This window comes from Engraulis encrasicolus, chromosome 22 (genome assembly GCF_034702125.1).
Source record: "Engraulis encrasicolus isolate BLACKSEA-1 chromosome 22, IST_EnEncr_1.0, whole genome shotgun sequence".
Classification (NCBI taxonomy): Eukaryota; Metazoa; Chordata; class Actinopteri; order Clupeiformes; family Engraulidae; genus Engraulis; species Engraulis encrasicolus.
In genome coordinates, this window is record NC_085878.1 from 7,912,078 (window position 1) to 7,931,390 (window position 19,313).

At 42.7% G+C, this 19,313-nt stretch overlaps 1 protein-coding gene across 1 annotated transcript; it reads right to left on the reverse strand.

Annotated features, from left to right (window-relative positions):
- Positions 1–36: 36 nt before the first annotated feature.
- On the reverse strand, positions 37–18,693 carry mtch2 (mitochondrial carrier homolog 2). Its single transcript, XM_063188495.1, has 13 exons — positions 18,520–18,693; positions 16,438–16,522; positions 11,935–12,041; positions 11,492–11,515; positions 11,105–11,164; positions 10,804–10,861; positions 5,927–5,978; positions 5,344–5,403; positions 5,115–5,208; positions 4,593–4,640; positions 3,502–3,569; positions 1,629–1,704; positions 37–1,241 (listed from the first exon to the last, which is right to left on the reverse strand). The coding sequence occupies exons 1-13, from the start codon at positions 18,604–18,606 to the stop codon at positions 1,155–1,157; spliced, it is 906 nt and encodes a 301-aa protein (XP_063044565.1). The 5' UTR covers positions 18,607–18,693; the 3' UTR covers positions 37–1,154.
- Between the last annotated feature and the right edge of the window lie 620 nt (positions 18,694–19,313).

Here is a 19,313-nt window from a genome sequence, read left to right on the forward strand (position 1 = left end):
ACAAAAAAGAAGAAAGAAATAAGTTTCCACACAGGCTGGGCCGGGTCCCCTCAGAATGCAGTTTATTTGGATAACTCAGGAGCTCAGTGTTAGGGCCTCTGCTGCCGAGACCTCAGCCGGCCAGGACTGGACAACACAGGGGCCTCTTTGTGCCGCTTTAATCATTTAGTCTGTCCTCCTCTAGAGGGGCATTTTGTGTGTGTGTATGTGTGTGTGTCAGCACCGGGCCCGTTTCTAGGGCCACAATGCTAACATCATTGTAGCCAATTACGGCTCACACCCTCTGACGTGACGGTACACCATTTAAACCTCGGACACGGCTACATGCATGTATTCCCTTTAGGGGGAGGGCTGGACACCTTTTAACCTTGACTCAAGGTCAATTGCCGACTGAAAGTCGAAGACGGAGGTCATTCGGACTCGGAGGAGTCAGGTGGGCGTGTTTTCTCCTTGGGAGTCAGGTTGCCGTGCCGACCATGAGCCCGATTTGTGGGAGAAAGGCGTGGCTAACTTGCTCTCCACCCACTAGTCCCACCCCATGGCAAATCTGATTGGACACTTCCACATTGATAGACACCTATGTGATGCTGTGGCTCCCTCCCTCCCACTCCCCCACCTAATGACGTGACAAGCCCCTCAAGTTTCAATTAGTCATCAATATAAATCCTCTAATTGTTATTATTAAAATAAAGCTCTTCACATTTCCAATCAAAGCAGCTGGAGTTTTATGCTGAAAATGCTGTCTTATCTTATCTTATACTTGTTGTCGGCCAGACTTAACAGTTTGTTGTTTTAAAAAAAAAACAAAAAAAAAGAACAACAACAACCAAAAATAGTCTGTTATTGTAAACAAGTGCATACAAAGGATAAGAGCTCGTCCCCTGGCCAGAACCCCACGGACACCATCAGGGGGCTGTACTAAAGAAGCTGGTACAGGAGTAAACCAGGTGAAGTTCAGAGGTAAATCATCTAATGGAAGAGCCTGGAGTCCTCATTTTGTTAAGCAAATGAGGACGCCAGGCTCTTCTATTAGATGATTTACCTCTGAACTTAACCTGGTTTACTCCTGAACCGGCTTCTTAGTATACCCCTCAGATTGAAACGCCACTACGCCTGCTGCTGCTGTCGCCGTTGCCACAGCTACTGTCGCCGCGTTAGAAAAACCTCTTCTGCTCGATGGCGTAGATCTTCCCTGCAGGCAACTTCCTGAAGAATAAGCTGTTACCACGACTCATGTTGCCCTGGAGACGCGGAGAAGGAGAAGGAGAAGAAGGAGAAGAAGAAGAAGAAGAAGAAGAAGAAGAAGCCAGAGATGGAGCAGATGAAGAAGACACAGAGGAGAGAGGAGGTGGAGACAACAGAGGTAGTAGAAGAGGATAGAGAGGAGGTGGAGAGGACAGACAAAAAAATGAGAGGGAAGAAGGTGACAGAAAACAGAAAGAGGAGGAGGAGGAGGAGGAGGAGGAGGAGGAGGAGAAGAAGAGAGAGAGACCGGAGATAGATACAGAGAAAGACAGAGGGAGAGGAGGTTAAAGGTATTCGGGTTCCACAAATAAAACATTTAAATAAACAAATAAATAAGTAGATAAAACGTGTGTGTGTGTGTGTGTTGTGACTGGGCTGCTTACCTCCAGGCTGAGGTGTCTCCAGCAGTCCACCCATGTGGGGTACACTCCTGCATAGGGGGGCAGGCCTCCTGCAAGGCTACACACACACACACACACACACACACACACACACACACACACACACACACACACACACACACACACACACACACACACACACACACACACACACACACACACACACACACACACACACACACACACACACACACACACACAAACAGCTTTGCTATACACCAGTTCATTCCTATTTCTCTGAGAAGCATCACAGTAGGTCTGTGAAGGTCCTCATTCACACACGTTATGTTATTGAGCAGCGCACATTGATCACAAAAAAGTATTCAGTGTTATGCGGGCAAGAGTACTATGGCTCCTCCTTTTGAAACTCGGTTGTCGGTAGACCCAAGTTCATTCTGCCGAGTTGTAAATACGTTCTATTGCAGCAGCTGGGGACACAAAATGTCTGAAAACACTCAAGTTTAACGAACTCGCTCCAAGTACACCCAAGTACTTGGCTCCAAGTACACCCAACTGCTCCAAGTTAGTGTTTCTCCGATCCGAGTATCCGTGCTATTGCACTTTCCAAAGGTGGAGGTCGGGGTTTCGACTACAGAGTTTCAAAAGAATAAGCCTCTAGTCTCATTGGGAAAAGACTAAGGCCAGCCGCACACTGGCTCCGACAGCACTGCGGCGCGCTTTTGCTTCCGACAGAATTCGGACCCCCAGACCCAATTTCACACGAACATTGCACTGATAGTCAATGGGTGGCGCCGACAAAATAGAACTTGTCTCCAATTGCTATCCGACATCGGCGAATGTCCGCGGACATCGGCGCTAGTGTGCGTGGTTCTATTGAAAACAATGGAATTGAATTTTAGCTGAGCAGTGCTCAGCACTTTGTCGGAGCCGGTGTGCGGAAGCCCTAAGAGCATGTCTTTATTCCCATTATCCCCATGCTTGTGGCATAGAGGTAGAAAATAACACTAGAGAGGACCCCGCCCCCCCTTTTACGGCAAACTGTAGCGGCCATTATCTGGAGGTAGATCAGAGAAATGGAAATTAACGGAGAACGAGGCTCACCTCTGTCAAAAATGGCTTAATCATGTGAAAATGTCCATCAACACACTATACAAGGACAATAGTTGAAGTGTGTTGCTAACTATGTTCATAAAATATATATTAATATATATTATATTAAATATATTTGATTTTTAAATGTATTTTATCGACTCATATGATTTCAGTAGATATATAGCCTGACATTTCAAATCTGGTCTTTGATTAAAGTGTTACTTTATATTTACACAGTTTTAGTTAATTTCTTGACAGGGGTGGGCGTGTTCTCCATTGAATTGCATTGCCTGAAAGTACCTACACTACCTACGGAAGTTGGGAAGCTCCAGCTGCCATTTCCCAGTGCTGTCGCAAATTGCTGTGTCCTCTCTAGTGTTATTTTCTACCTCTATGGCTTGTGGCCTCATGATGATGTCACTGACGACAGAAGTCTAACACAACGTCTTGCAAAAGCACATTTGTCACAAGCACAGGGCATTTAGGATAATGGCTTGTGTCATGGGGGTGAAAAAGTGGATCGCACTCGGGTTCTTCTTTTCTTCTTTTTTAATTTTTATTCATTGTGTCATGGGGGCAACAGAAACAGCACCTTATCTCAGCAGAGCAGTCTCCTGCCCCGCCCCCTCTGACTAACTGAAGCTTAATAAAGATGGCCGCCCTGGCAATCAGACCATTCAACACGGACACTTTGAAATCACTAAGTCGCGCGCACACACACACACACACACACACACACACACACACACACACACACACACACACACACACACACACACACACACACACAGGTTCATCTTACCCGCAGTTGTTGACGGCCATTAGATTTGACACCAACACAAAGGGATACGTCAGCATACTGGCGAAGAACTGAGGAGGAGGAGGAGGAGGAAGAAGAGGAGGAGGAGGACAAGGGGGAAGAGGAGGATGGAGATGAGCCGGATATGGAGATACGGAGAAGTAAGATGAGGAGCAGAAGGAGGATTTGGATGAGAGTAGAGGAGAGGAGGAAGGGGAGGAAGAGGAGGAGGAGAAGAAGGAGGAAGATGATGTCATTTACATAATGCATTTTTACCACACGCCATAACTCTTCATACAAGTTAGTGTAAGTCTTCACTGTCAATCAAACCATGTTGCAAACAATCCAGCTGCTCTATGCAAGTGTGATGTTGTGAAACCTCTTTCCTTGCAGATCATTCACAAACACACTGTGGCAAACCACCGCATTCAGCACAACTCTCCAATACATGCAGGCAGCGTGATAACACTGTCCTATAAAATATGAATTGATCAAAATGTATTTATAAAGCACCTTATCACAACTATACAGTTGACACACAGTGCTTTCAAATACACATTCCCACATTCACACACCAGTTCCGGAGGCTGCCACCAATTGCCCGGGTTGAGAATATAATATAGTATAAGTTACATTACATTACATTACATTGCATTTGGCGCTTAGAATAGAATAGAATAGACTTCATGCAACAGAACTGTGGTTCCATCTGTGTTCACATCACCTCCTCATAACCACACCGCACCGCAACATTAACATAATGTAACGTAACGTAACGCAATACAGTAGAACACTCGACTCACCCCAGTGATGGCCTGACATAATATAACATAAGATAACATAATATCAGAGACTGGAAACTCTTAGAATCTCTGATAATATAATATAATATAATATAATATAATATAATATAATATAACGTAATATAATATAATATAATATTATACAGTAGAACACTCGACTCACCCCGATGACGGCCTGACTTAATATACCCTAAGATAGCATAATATAATGTAATATACCCGAATATAATATAATGTAATATAATACAATGCAATACAATACAATATAATATAGTGGAAGACTCAACTCACCCCAGTGACGGCCTGAGAGCAGTTCTTGATCTCTCCTGTGTGGCTCATCTGTAATTAGAAATAGGAGACAGGAGTGGAGACTTTAACCCTCCGAGAAACAGGAGTGGAGACTTAAATCGTCCGAGAAACAGGAGTGGAGACTTTAACCCTCCACATTCTCATTTCACTGACATAAATATTGTTTTCTACTCAGTAGCATGGCATATGTGTTCAAAAACAACAACAAAAAAAACAACCTTACAGAGTCATCGATAGCATATATAATAGTAATAATAATAAAAATAAAATATTGCATAGGGATAGCACACACAACAACAACAACAACAACAATCTTACAGTCGTCGATGGCGTACTGTATAATATCCATGATAAGAAGAATAACAATAATAACAATAATAATAAAATAATAATAATAATAACAATAGTAATAATCTTACAGAGTCGTCGATGGCGTATACTGTATAATATCCATGATAAGAATAATAATAAGAATAATAATAATAACAATAGTAATAATCTTACGGAGTCGTCGATGGCGTATGTGTTTATGAGGTGGGCCAGCATGTTACAGATCCATAAGGACAACACGTCACCAAGGAGACGAGGAATCAGCCCACTGAGGAGGACGAGCGATAAACAAAATCAAGAACAACAACAACAACAAATATTACACAACAGCTTATCCTCCACACATCAGTAACAGAGTGTAGTAAATACATTTATTTTGCATCACTGTATCAGAGGTACATACGCGAAAAATCCGAGGACGCCCTCTTCTTTGTAAATCGTTAAGACGGAATCGAATACGCCACTGTGGAAGATAAGAAGGAAAAGACGATCAGTTTTCATCTTAAATCGTAAAGAGTGTACATCGCACATACTCCATCCGGCAGATCCAATAGTTTAAAAATGGCTAATGCGTTCCTGCCAAAACTGCACCTACAGTAGAATTGCATGTTGCAGGAATAGCATTATACAAATACATGCTATCTATAATATTATTATGACGTATTTATTGTTACCACTGTAAGGAGTCGTAGATGTAGGTGTGATATGAGATGTAGCGTTATTACATGACATGATGTGTATGTGTGTGTGTGTGTGTGTGTACTCTACTTTACTTGGAAAAATACATAAATAAAAAATAATAACCCTCCTTTGCATCGGCACTTGTTGTTCTGTATACTGTATTTCCTGTGCACTTCGTATCTGCTAGTTATGTTGGCTATGATTAAATCCTTGATTGTAAGTCGCTTTGTTGAAAAAGCGTCTGCCAAATACGATGTAATGCAATGTAGCGTTATTAAATGAACATGACGAAAACGTCTACACACCTGTATTTGGCCTCTCTGCCGATGAACTGGACCATGCACCTCAGGGTGATTACTGAAGGGTAGGAGGGAAGACACACATGTACAAGTCAAGCTTAATCACAACACAAGTGGTGCCAGGTAGACACAACCCCAACCCAGCAAATCCCAGCCGGGGGCTCATTACATCCACGCCACTTAGTGCAAGGGAGCTGTACTTGCGTCTTCAGCTAGGTTTAGAGTTCTCCTGCACCAAAGTTGACATAACAGGAAGCACGCTACCAGAGGTGGGGGGGGCTGTTCATTGAGCTGCCTCCGTCCGCATTAGAGGACAATAGAGGGCGTGGCATTTTTTCCAAGTTGAGAATTCAAGGACACGGCGCGGATTATGTCAATTCCAGGTCAATCAGGATCTCACACTGTCCGCTAGCGTACCGGTCGACGACGGACATTTAAGCCTGGGAGAACCACATGTCCGTTCATCTCTGCGTATGGGGGGAGTGGTGGCTGGTTTCTGTACGACCGTGGCAGGCTCAGTACCCGTATAAACCTAGCTTTACATCATTCAGAATGCCAGCTGCCCCAGTAGTAGGGAGGTTAAGACAAAAAAAAGGGCCTTTGACTTCAAGTCATGATGCAAAGGTCCCCTTTGGCATGGAAGTACCTTAGGGTCATACAAACAAATTTATCCTAAGACACAAGTGAGATCACTCTTTTTTTTCGGAAATAAACACGTTTTTTCAAAATGGCCGCCAATGCATCGAAAATTCTCTATAGAGTCTATAACTTTGCTTCTGTTATCGCTATGATGACAAACTTGGTGTCAAAGTATACATTTTTGGGGTCAAGGAATCCAATAAAATATGTCTCAAGTAAAGAAAAACAACAGTTTACCCATAAAATGATAATTGGAGGTAAAATATGCGATTTTTTAAATTAAAAAAATGTGTGCCAAAAGCATATTGCGTTCATACGTTAGTTAAATACTTATCAAATAAGTGTTCAAATAGTGTATTGTAGAGAGTAGGACAACAACAACTATGTTCACAGTTTGAGGTAGGCATGTCATTCCCACAATAGTGATTAAAACTCATAGCTTAGCGTCAAAATGGCCGCCAATGCATCGAAAATTCCCTATAGAGTCTATAACTTTGCTTCTGTTACCGCTATGATGACAAACTTGGTGTCAAAGTATACATTTTTGGGGTCAAGGAATTCAATAAAATATGTCTCAAGTAAAGAAAAACAACAGTTTACCCATAAAATGATAATTGGAGGTAAAATATGCAATATTTTACATTTAAAAAATGTGTGACAAAAGCATATTGCGTTCATACATTACTAATAATTAAGTACATATGAAATAAGTGTCCAATTAGTGTATTGTAGAGAATAGTAGGACAACAACAACTATGTTCACAGATTGAAGTAGGCATGTCATACCTACAAGAGTGATTAAAACTCATAGCTTAGTGTAAATGCATTACTAACACTTTCTATTTAGACATTACAGCACTATGGGAACATGAACCATGGCATCCACAGAGAGACATGCAAGGCAGCTTCTGCATGAAGCAATTGCAAGGTGCTTTACAATTAGTTTTACACTTGCAAATGTTAAGTTCTGGCAAGTCCTTAGAAATAGTGGCAGCTGTAGTGTAGACAGGTGTTGGTGGAGCATCTGCGGAATCTTGCTGCCATCCCCAAAGAGATGGTGAGACTGCTGCATGGTGTTTGGCAAGTCTATTGCCCCATACATGTTCACTCTAAAGAGAAACATGATTTGTGACACAAATGCCCTCCAATATTGTAAGGCACAGTTATATTATGCCCCTATGCAAAATTGTTTTACCTGATAAGCTACTATCAGGAGGTGCTGATGGAGTGCATCACTGCTTGGTGGCATGTGATCAAAGTCTTTTCTTTTGTGGAAGAAGAGGGATTTAAGTAAAGTTAAAATATATTTCAAATGTTACCTACTATCAATTAGACAAGGATTTTCATTATCAATACTGATGCTGATTTCACTTTTCATTGTGCATTAATATGAGCTTCATTGAGGACTTTTAAGGGCTAGTCTCAGATGACGGAAGTAACACCGGTACAGTTTTAGCAGCAGAAAAGCTATTCAGCTTGTGTTTATAATAATAAACTTCTGGACTATTTACAAATTTCCAAATGCTTCGTTTTGTCAGCACATACCATATTTGTACTACTGTAGAAGTTTGGTGTCTTGACATGTGGGGTTTTTGTGGGGTACGTTTGGAGATATTGTCTGGGATCCATGTGCGCTTGTGACAAGCTATCCAGAATAAACATCAAATAACTCTGTAACTCTGTTGATGTAAGCCTAAGCCAGAAAACACTTCGGGTGGACTACTGGATGGCTGTCACGGTTCAAATGGCATTAGAGTCAATCTTCTCCGAACCATCACTCTAAGGACTTTCGTTGCATGCCAAGCCATTGTGGGGCTGGTAGATGACTCTGTGAACAGTGGCAACATGTATGATTTGGATGGAGGGCATGAAGTAGCCTCCGTAAGGCTGGCATAATATGCAGCCCATGAGATCCATTCTCCAGCTTCAAGGTTCTCTTTCATAAGAAGGCTTCGGACTCTCTCCAACCACTGGTAACCTTCTTCAATTACATTGATGAGAGGACAGGAGGCTGGATGAGGATCATGACTGTTGGTATTCAAGGCAGGAACATATAAGACCTCATCGGGTGGCAGAGACACATCTAGATCCTTGCTTGTGTAGTGAAGTGGCAAGGATATCACATCCTCATTCCCCATTTTAGCTGGATCTAGAATTTTGGCTGTCTGAGGAAAATTGCTGTTGAATGCTGATGCATGTTCCATGGAGGGCTGATGTTGCTGTCGTTGATGAAGGGTTATGGTCAATGTTGTCAAAACCACCAGTTGTGAAGACACCCTTAACTGCCTGAAGTGGGGCCAGAACACCAATCTGCTCCCTGTGACTGATCACAGAATTCGCTTTGCTTTGAATCAGTCATATGACATATTCCTCTTTTCTTTGTATTGAACTTTTACATTTTGAGTCTGCACCTGGCTTAAATAGATTGGTGTGAGAGTTGAATGCAATCCTATGGAGAATATCATGATCTGCTTCAGTAAAGCAAATTTGTTTATTTTGGTCTCAAGAAAGATGAACAGACCAAGGATATGGATCACTGGAATCATGTCGTGTGATCTGAAGACACCAAGATGAACATATACTTTAGATGGTGTCAAGCATGTGTGGTGGTAAACAAGTGAGTTTTTTAAAAAAAAGTGTATCCTCTCAATAGCCAAGCATGGTAGTGGGACTGACATGGTTGGGGATGCATGAATGCTGTCAACATTGGCAATCTAAAATACACCTAAAAGAAACATGTATGTCAATATGCACTGTGACTACTGAAGCAGATCATGATTCTCCATAGGATTGCATTCAAATCGCACACCAATCTATTTAAGACAGGTGCAGACCATACCTGTCAACTTTGAGCTCCCAAAATCCGGGAAAATTTCCATATTTTAAGCCAAAATCCGGGAAATTTTCTAAAGGCCAAATTTTGACAGTCAACGGGATGACAGAGACAGATCGGACTCTACTCAGTTCTACTCTGCTTTTCACAACAGCGCGCGTGCAAAGACAGGTCCTGTCTAAAATCCCTCAGCACACGTTTTACAGCGTGGAGAAACAATGCAATGAAAACAAAACAATGAAATGAGCTAAATGAGTTTCTTCTTGTTGTTTTGTCGCACAAGTTGTCTGTTCGTGCAAAACTTTGTGCTGGTACAGGTTGTGATTAGGTTAATCGCATGATTCGCTGTTCCGAGGCTGTTTTATGCGTTGCATAAAAATGTTTTTTGAGGAAAAGAGTGGGCACACAACTCAAGCGCTACGGAGCTCGAAGTTGACAGCTCGTATTTTTAAGGAACTTCAATTCTTGGTGGTATCTGGCATACCGTATTCTGGCAGGTAGCAAAGCAAGACCCTCTGTCTCTCTCTTCAAGAGGGGGTGTGGCTCGTCGGAAAGGGCCGTGGGTAGCCTATAAATAGCCTACTGGACCAACAGTGGTTTTTTGATAATGTGAAAAATCCGGGATATTTCCGGGGAAAAAAATTAAATCGGGAAGAAATCGGGAAATGAGTCAAAAATAGGGACTAATTACTAATTAGTTACTACCTCAAACTGTGAACATAGTTGTTGTTGTCCTACTCTCTACAATACACTTATTGAACACTTATTTGATATGTATTTAACTAACGTATGAACGCAATATGCTTTTGGCACACTTTTTTTTAATTAAAAAAATCACATATTTTACCTCCAATTATCATTTTATGGATAAACTGTTGTTTTTCTTTACTTGAGACATATTTTATTGGATTCCTTGACCCCAAAAATGTATACTTTGACACCAAGTTTGTCATCATGGCGGTAACAGAAGTAAAGTTATAGACTCTATAGAGAATTTTTCGATGCATTGGCGGCCATTTTGAAAAAACGTGTTTATTTCCGAAAAAAAGAGTGATCTCACTTGTGTCTTAGGATAAATTTATTTGTATGACCCCAAGGTACTTCCATGCCAAAGGGGACCTTTGCATCATGACTTGAAGTCAAAACTCACTTAACCTCCTACTACACGGTGCAGAGGATAGCTGGCAGCATGTTGTAGTCAGAGCCCGTATTTAAGGATATGACTATAGGAACTTTGATGTAGGCTAGTTGGTAGGCTAGAAGTGTTTTCATTTGCTGGTGTACTTCCAACTGAAAACACTTAGTAGTATTACTAATGCTAATAATATAATACAGCATTAGTTATACTACCAGCCTGACCCAAAAACAAGTTACTGTACATTCAGGGACAAGTGGCCTGTGGTGTGGTTACCATGGAAAGGATGGGTGACGATAGTGGCACAGGAGCGGGCGATCATCTCTCTGGTCGTCTGAGGAGGAAGAGGACACACCATGATCAGGAGGAAGAGGAAGAGACACCATGAAGAAGAACAGTCACACAACAAGACATTGTGAAGAAAGAGAAACAGCAATTTATGACAAAGAGAACTCAAGAACTTGAGGAAGCTACATAGTGCTTCTTATAAGGGCCATTGGATACAGTTGTACTCGTTGCCCTTTTTTTCACAATATCAATAAACTGTTGAATCCTGAAGGGCTAAGTCTGCTTTCACCTCGTTGACTACGTGCTGCAGGGATCCCTCCTCTTCCTTCTGGTTACTGCTGCCGATGATCTGCAAAACAAAATCAACATGAGTAAAGTGATGTACCTGTGGTCAAATCTAATATTCAAGCCAACACTAGGTAACGAGCGGATTTGTTAAGCATAGCATGTCCAATTTACACAGGTTTACAAACAAGAGCTGTAGTTGCAAAACTACACTCTTTAAGGCTTCAGAGATTACTCTGGGGCCTCTATGCTTTTAAATCATCACCAGAGTGCTTGTGTGTGTGTGTGGGTGTGTGTGTGTGTGTGGTGGTGGTGGTGGTGGTGGTGGAAGTATGGCATAGGTCATAGATGTACTGTGGACTGTTGATGTGGTCTTGGTTCACACACATACCTCGTATTTACCCTCCTGGCATTTCTGCATGAAAAGAAATAAAAAAGTAAAACAGATTAAGTGCACATCCATATATATATATATACATGCAGCTGGAGGCCTGAACGTCTGCCAATGCCAGGAATAATCTACCACCTCTTAATTTAGCAGCAGTGGAGAAGGAAAGGGCATTTCTGGTGGATCAGTGACACACACACACACACACACACACACGCACGCACGCACGCACGCACGCACGCACGCACGCACGCACGCACGCACGCACGCACGCACACACACACACACACACACACACACACACACACACACACACACACACACACACACACAGGATTCATACAGTAAAGCACATACTGCAAGACAGAAAGGCCTGCGTACACGTACACGTACACACACACACACACACACACACACACACACACACACACACACACGTCTCTTACCTGAAGTACTCGGCTGTGTACGATGGTTCCGATGGTTCCGGCGCAGAGGCGAGGAGCCAGGCCGTTAAAGAGGCCCGCCTTGCCATCGATCTTCACTATGTGTTTGGCTGCAGGGACACCATGACAACCATTAGGACCACACCATGACAACCAAAAGAAAACACAAAACCATTTCATAAGACCTTCACTATGTGTTAACCAAAAGAAAACACACTACCATACCATAATAAGCCCTTCACTATGTATTTGGATGCAACAACATCAGGGCAACCATAAGAAAACAATACCAAACATTGTGTCGTAGAGAAAGATAAATCAAACCACCCCTACCTAATTCAAAGACGTGTGCTCAAGTTTGGACAACCATTAGAAAACACAATCCAATATCATAAGATCTTCATTATGTGTTTGGATGCAGGGACACCATGACAACATCAGGACAACACCATGACAACCATTAGAAAACACATTCCAATATCATAAGATCTTCACTATGCCTTTGGATGCGGAGATAACGCTCTCGATTCTTTCCATTATCCTACCTCCCCTCCTCCCTCTTGTGTGTGGCCTCGTGATGACGACGACAGAAGTTACATTCAATATCTAGCAAAAGAGCAATGTTGAGAGGGGAAAAATCCCCCTAAAGTGGTGGCTAGGCTGACGGCGGGAGAAACGTAATTGTCTTCTAAACGGAGGCGGAGCATCAGCGAGGCGCCAGGCCCCAATCACAGGTGGAGGACAGGAGTCAGGATAATGGAAGATGCCCACAATGACAACACAACAGCAAGAGGATGATGACAACATAAGAAGATGCGTCAAAGACGTGCAAAATGGCGTTGTCATTCAGTGTAACGGATACTTTCTGCTGACTGTAACGGTAAAAAAAGCTTTCATGAATTCACTGGAGAAAAAATAAAATAAAAAGAGTCAGCAGAAGGTATCCGTTACACTGAATGACAATTTCATTTTGCACGTCTTTGACCCAGATGCAAACAAGACCCAGCACGATAAACATAACATCAGAAGGCACAATCTCATGACACAAGACACCATCCCAACAGCTTCAGGGTAACCATACTAAAAAGACACAACGCGAGCAGCATCAAGATGTCCATACCATAAGACCACAACAACATAAAGATAAACATTCCATAAAACAACATCCTAACAGCATGAGAGGAGATGAAACAATGGCAAAGGATTATCGTAAATGAGAAATATTATCACTGTATTGAACCCTCTCTGGACACACCTTCAAAAATATATGAAATAGGTAGCCTGATAAACCAGCCTAAATGTGAGACTGGATGTGTAATTGAGTTTGGCCCCGATGAATAGTACATCCGAAGATTGTTGATGAGAACAACCCGTTGTCTTTCAAACCGTGCCTGTGCCTATAGGCCGGCGCTCTGAAATAGGACCATGTTGAATTTCACTGCATTACATTTAGCAGATGCCGTTTTCAAAAATCGACTTACAAAAAGAGGATGAGCATGCCATGTGAAACAATCCTGTCACTAAAACTCTGAACTTTGAGAAAAGTGGAGCTTGTCAAGGTTAAAGCCAATAGAACTGGGGCATGGCAACCCTACTATGAGTGCGTTCCAATATGCAGACTTCCGTCCTCCACGTGTTCTTGTGGCCTCGCATGTTGCTGACATCCTGCCTCCGTGGAGAAAACAATCAAGTTTGACATTAGAATTGTGCTTTTGCAAGACATTGAATTAATTTTCTGTCGTCGGTGAGGTCATCATGAGGTCACAAGCAGACAAGTGAGCAAGGAAGGAAGGTAGTCTGCATATTGGAATGCACGCTATGTGGTCAAGGAAATGAAAGAGGAGCTTGTTAGCCTCTTATAGCAAATGGGCCCGTCAACCGGCCTATTCATTCATTGCTGAAAACACTCCACTACATTATAACAACATTGCTATGCCAATGCAGAGAGCCTGAACTGTAACCAATTAATACTTTACCGATTAAGACAATAAGGTTATAACACAGACTCTGCACTAACAGCACCATGAGATACGAATGAGGGAAAAGTGGAGCATGTCAGTGTTTAAAGCCCACTATGAGATTTGATCACATTGTGTGATGTATGGGTATTCCAAGAAGCTAGCTCAGTAGTAAAACAGGTTAATCAACTTTAAGGTAAATCATCTGATAGAAGAGCCTGGGGTCCTCATTTTCAAAACTAAATGACACCTGTGGACTGTCTACCTGCCAACCTTGAATTTTTTTTTTGAGTAGCAATTTATCGTGGCGCGGCAATTCACGGCGCAACAAATACCTAAGATATGGGACACTTCATTCAGACAGGGGGAGTAGGGGTCCTCTCCCAGGGAAAAAAATGCTTTTCTTAGATGCAATTTCCTGCATTTTAATGCATTTTAGCCTAACATCCCGTGTATCTGGCAATTTCACCAGATTATCTTGCTCTTCACAGTACTTTGAACTACCATACATTATTAAACTTTCATGGAAGATGTTTTTTTTTTTTTTCACACCATGACACCAATAAAATGCTATGGTATAGTGTGCTGGAATTCAGGCCTCTAAATTAACTTTATTAATCACCAGCCAATATGGCTGTTAATCTTACAAGTCAAACATACCACCAGTCTGGCTAGTAAGTTATCCTATGTACCAGCCAAACAGAGCATTTGGTCACTTGGGGGGTGTTAAGGAGCTGGAATCGAGTATGAAATTGAAGCATTTGCTTTGCATTTTTTGGCTGTAGAAGGTATATGTAGGGAAATGTATAATTTGATTATATAATACAGATGCATTTCAGTGATTTTTATGAACAAAAAGTTGAATTGCAATGATTCTTACATCATTTCACCCAATATTAATAAATGGTGATGTTGTCACCGTGAAGAAGTATCAGCAGATTGTAGAGAAAAAGATAAAGACAGGCGTTATCTAGGCTAGGATAATATCAGGTTAATATTATTACCTTGGGGGCTAACATCAAAATCACACTTGCATCCATTCAGTAGCCTACACGTCATGTGGCTCTACCATTGACAGTATATTCTATTTACTGTCAATGGGCTCTACTGATGGACGAGGGCTAATGGCCACTTGGAACTTCCACAGTAACTTTTGAGGTGCATGCACGCTTCTTTTTTCCACTTCTCTACATATTGGCCTATCTACCCTCATTTGCCGTCATGAGTTGGCTATTGTTCAGTGTTCTGTGCACATACATGATGACAGGATAATATATTTTATTAATAGATTGCCATACGTGATTACGGATAGTTCTAGTCGTGGAGTCATGCATATTTTGGTATGACGCACAATACCTGTTACACCTGTTCACAGAATGGGCCACGACTCCAGTATTCCTAGGTCTTTATACGGTGGCATGGTAGATTACGGATGTACTCCGAGCACAACCGTCAGAACTATCGCTTTATTTCCCCCAATTAAAATGATCCGACGCAAAGGGAAACCGAATTTAGTTCGAATCTGCTAATTTATAGCGCAGTAATAGTCAGCAGTCGACCACATTCTCATTCGGAAGTAATCTCGTTTCGGTCCAATATCCGTCAAATACGGCGAAACATTGGGTGAACCATTATGTTCAGGACGACAGACCTCGAGCTTTATTTATTTTCATAAGTTTACGGATTTAGCAACTGGACGCAATTCACTATTCCCATTGAGGCTACCTTTCTCAAAGCCCATTTACCTTTGAAACGGTGATTTTGACGGTGCTCACTTGTAAAACTACAGCGACAGCACCAATATGGATAATATATGATGACAGGAGGAGGACACTTGTGTCAGAGATTATAGGAGTAGTCTCTCTGCTTGTGTGTCTTCGAAGCAAACTTTCTATCTGCAGCTGATGCCTCGACTCGAGCGGAGCGACAACAAATGAAGACCCCTATACCAGCGCTCTGATTGGTCAATATTTCCCCCCCACACGTTGCTGGCCAATGGAAAGGCCAGCGCGAGAGTTGCAAGCAGAGCCATATCTACTCTGGCTGGTTGCAAGTCTACAGAGAAATATAATATATAAGGGCCCGTGAAAACACGTTGCTATTGGTTTTTCCCGTATTTTGAAGTGACAGCGCCGTAGTTTGATGTCAAAATCCGTATCTGCTACACAAAATGCGTAATGGTCGGCAGGTATGAGTTACCCAGGGCTCGAGTTGTAGGGGGATGCCATCCTTCCTACAATGAAAATGGTCTAAAATCATCCCCCTCAATGACAATGGTCAAAAAACATCCCCTCTAAAACAGGCATCCCTCTACACATACTGTATTGTGTTAAAATTGCACTTTTAACAACTACTTTTTCAAAAGTTTCTTGGGGGAGAAACCCCCAAACCACCAATAATCAGAATCCATCTCTGACCATCCACCCTGGTTTGATTTTACAACTCGACCACTGGATTTACCCCTTTCTGTGCGTTAACTTCAGCCAGGTTTACCACTTCACCGTGCTATTGGCATTACAGGAGAACAGAAGAGACGTTTGTTCCTCACCGTAAGCAAAGAGTCCGGGCAGCTGGTAGACCTGCCGGCCGAACAGGTTCCTCCCTAATGTGGGCGGAAGGGGTTCATGTCCCACCTGCAACACAACAACACATTACAGTACATTACATAACACCAGTGTTTCCCAACCAGGGGTACGTGTACCACTAGGGGTACGCGAGCACACTGCAGGGGGTACTTGGAAAAATGAAAAAAATGTATGGAGCATAGTCACATTGGGATATAGAGCATGAGTGAGGGGGTACTCATGGTATGACAAAAAGGCTTAGGGGGTAAGGTTGGGAAACACTGCACTACACTACACTTACAGTAGCCAGCGCTTTTATCCAAGGCTATTTACATATATTTACAGGATATTGACCGTATTAAGCCAGTGTGCTGCCCACAGGCACTACACCCCACATGTGCCCCCTTTATAAACAATATTTAGCAACGTTTGTGTCTTGTGGTGCCTCCTCAATGGTCGAAAATGGTTGGCAGTAGGGCTGCACGACATCAGAAAAAAAGCAATACCCAATAACAGCATGTAATACCTTGATAACGATATTCAAACGATATTCAGAAATATAGCAGAGTGTTTTTCTTGTCACTAATTTGTCGGTCCGTGCGGGGGGCGTGGCTTTGGTCATGGCAGGTTTCTTGCGTATTTGTTGACATTTAGCTAGTGATTGGACTGCACAGACATGTTTAACTTGTTAGCGATAATGAAGTCATTTTGGTGATACGCATATCACTACTCTTGATATTGCGATCTCGATACATTTTTGATACATTTTGCAGCCCTAGTTGATGGGCACTGTGCCATTGGCCCTTATGGATAATACAGCCACAGTGCCTGGAGCAATGTGGGGTTGGGTGGCTTGCTCAAAGGTACTTCAGCCATGGAGGCAGGAAGGAATTGGTAAGGGTGGGGAATGAACCTACAACCCTGTGATGTACTGTCCAAGTCCCTAACCATTAGGCCTACACCACGGCTGCCCCATAATACACCATTCATTTCAACACCAACCAAGCATGCCAGTTACATGTCTATTCTCCTTCTTCTTCTTCTTGCAAGTTAAGCACAAAATCTACTTTATTTACAAGCAGAATAACTAGTTTGCTGGGTGTCTTTGCAATTACCCCTCACAGCCTACCTGAATCCTGATTAATTTGCACAACAATAGATAAAATACCCTCATAATCAGTGTTGTTTCTGTATTTTTGAACAGCGACGCTTTATTATGATAACTTTATTTCAGTTATTCCATAGCAACCAATGACAGCAATCGGCCAGACAGACAGACACTAGCTCTAGAAGTTTGTCAGATGGCAGGCACCAGAACTAGTTTGTAAACAAACGCCTGTCAAACCATTACAGAATAGAGCTAGGCTTTTCAAGTACGCTAGCCCCTTTCAATGACAGCTCGCAAGAAGAAGAAAAAACACACATGAGCCTTGGGTGTGTTTCCCACTATCTGCATCCAGTACACAGGTCACTGAATGCAAGGTATGTTTGCACACACCGCTGGCAAACTTGATCACTCCTCATATAACCTTACTGGGCCAAAGGACACTTCCTGAAACAGTTAGCTGCTTGGCCGCAATTTCATGCTAGCAACTTGGAAACTGAAACTAGCAACCACACAAACATTAGCCCATCTCCTTCTGTTTAAGTGACTATTTTAAGCAAGTACACACAGGAAAGCGCGGGTGTGTTCTAAGCCAGTTAAGTAAATCCAAGCATTTCTAGCACGGAATTGACAAACGTTCATACTTTGACCTTTCGTGACGTATAGTGCCGGCTAACAACCTAGCCGAGAAAGAGACAACATACAGCAAACAAACAATTTAGAACTAGAGCAATATTTTCAGAAGGCATACAGTTGGGGCATTGCTCTGCAACTCCGGTGCTGACTTGACCACAGAGTATGAGCCATACCTGTCCGAACTGACAGCAGGTTTACTGAGAAAACCATTGGGATCAAGCTAATGTTAGCTGACAGCGGGTCACCGCAAACGCGCCTTCACGTCCGCTGACATGTCGTGCTCGCTTGCTGGGACCGCCATGCCAAAGAGCAAGCACGGCCTTACCTGCACTAGGACTTTGATGTACATAAGAGGGTGGGAGAGGACAGTCAAGCCCGATCCCAGCAGTACTTGGCCACATGTGTCCGCCATTATGGAGACAATTTACAATAACCCCCCTCCTCCTCCCGCAGAAGGAAGGAACGGATGAAAGAAGAGGGTGTCACGTGACAAGAGCAACATTCACGTCAGGTGATGAGGGAGGACGGCGAGTCAGATGTAGGCCTACAGTCAATCGAGTCGAGTGAAGTCAAGTAGCAGGCCTACTTTATTGTCAAAAATCTATATAATTAAATTAGCACAGAAGTTTGAAATTGCGTTTAAGCAGTCTCCAATGTGCAATTAAACTAAACATATCAAATATATGTATCTAGTTCTATACATTCACAATAATCACACACACACACACACACACACACACACACACACACACACACACACACACACACACACACACACACACACACACACACACACACACACACACACACACACACAGGGGCGCAACTACAGTATATGCAAAATATGCCTTGCAGGGGGGCGCCAGAGAGAGGGGGCCTAAGCCCTAAGCCCGAAAAGAGGAGTTGCGCCCCTGCACACACACACACACACACACACACACACACACACACACACACACACACACACACACACACACACACACACACACACACACACACACACACACACACACTCACACGCACGCAATAAAAGAAAAAAAAAACACTAACATGGTACTAATACAGACACGTAGGGGCCTACAATAGGCCTACACACACGCTACACAGCTGCCGTCTATG

Bases quoted from the DNA above. Each gene is read 5' to 3' on its own strand.
- mtch2 (XM_063188495.1), bottom strand. From the start codon at position 18,606: ATGGCGGACACATGTGGCCAAGTACTGCTGGGATCGGGCTTGACTGTC. The intron at 16,523-18,519 runs GTAAGGCCGTGC...GTTGTGTTGCAG, and splicing joins ACATCAAAGTCCTAGTGCAG to GTGGGACATGAACCCCTTCC. The intron at 1,705-3,501 runs GTAAGATGAACC...GTGTGTGTGTAG, and splicing joins ATGGCCGTCAACAACTGCGG to CCTTGCAGGAGGCCTGCCCC.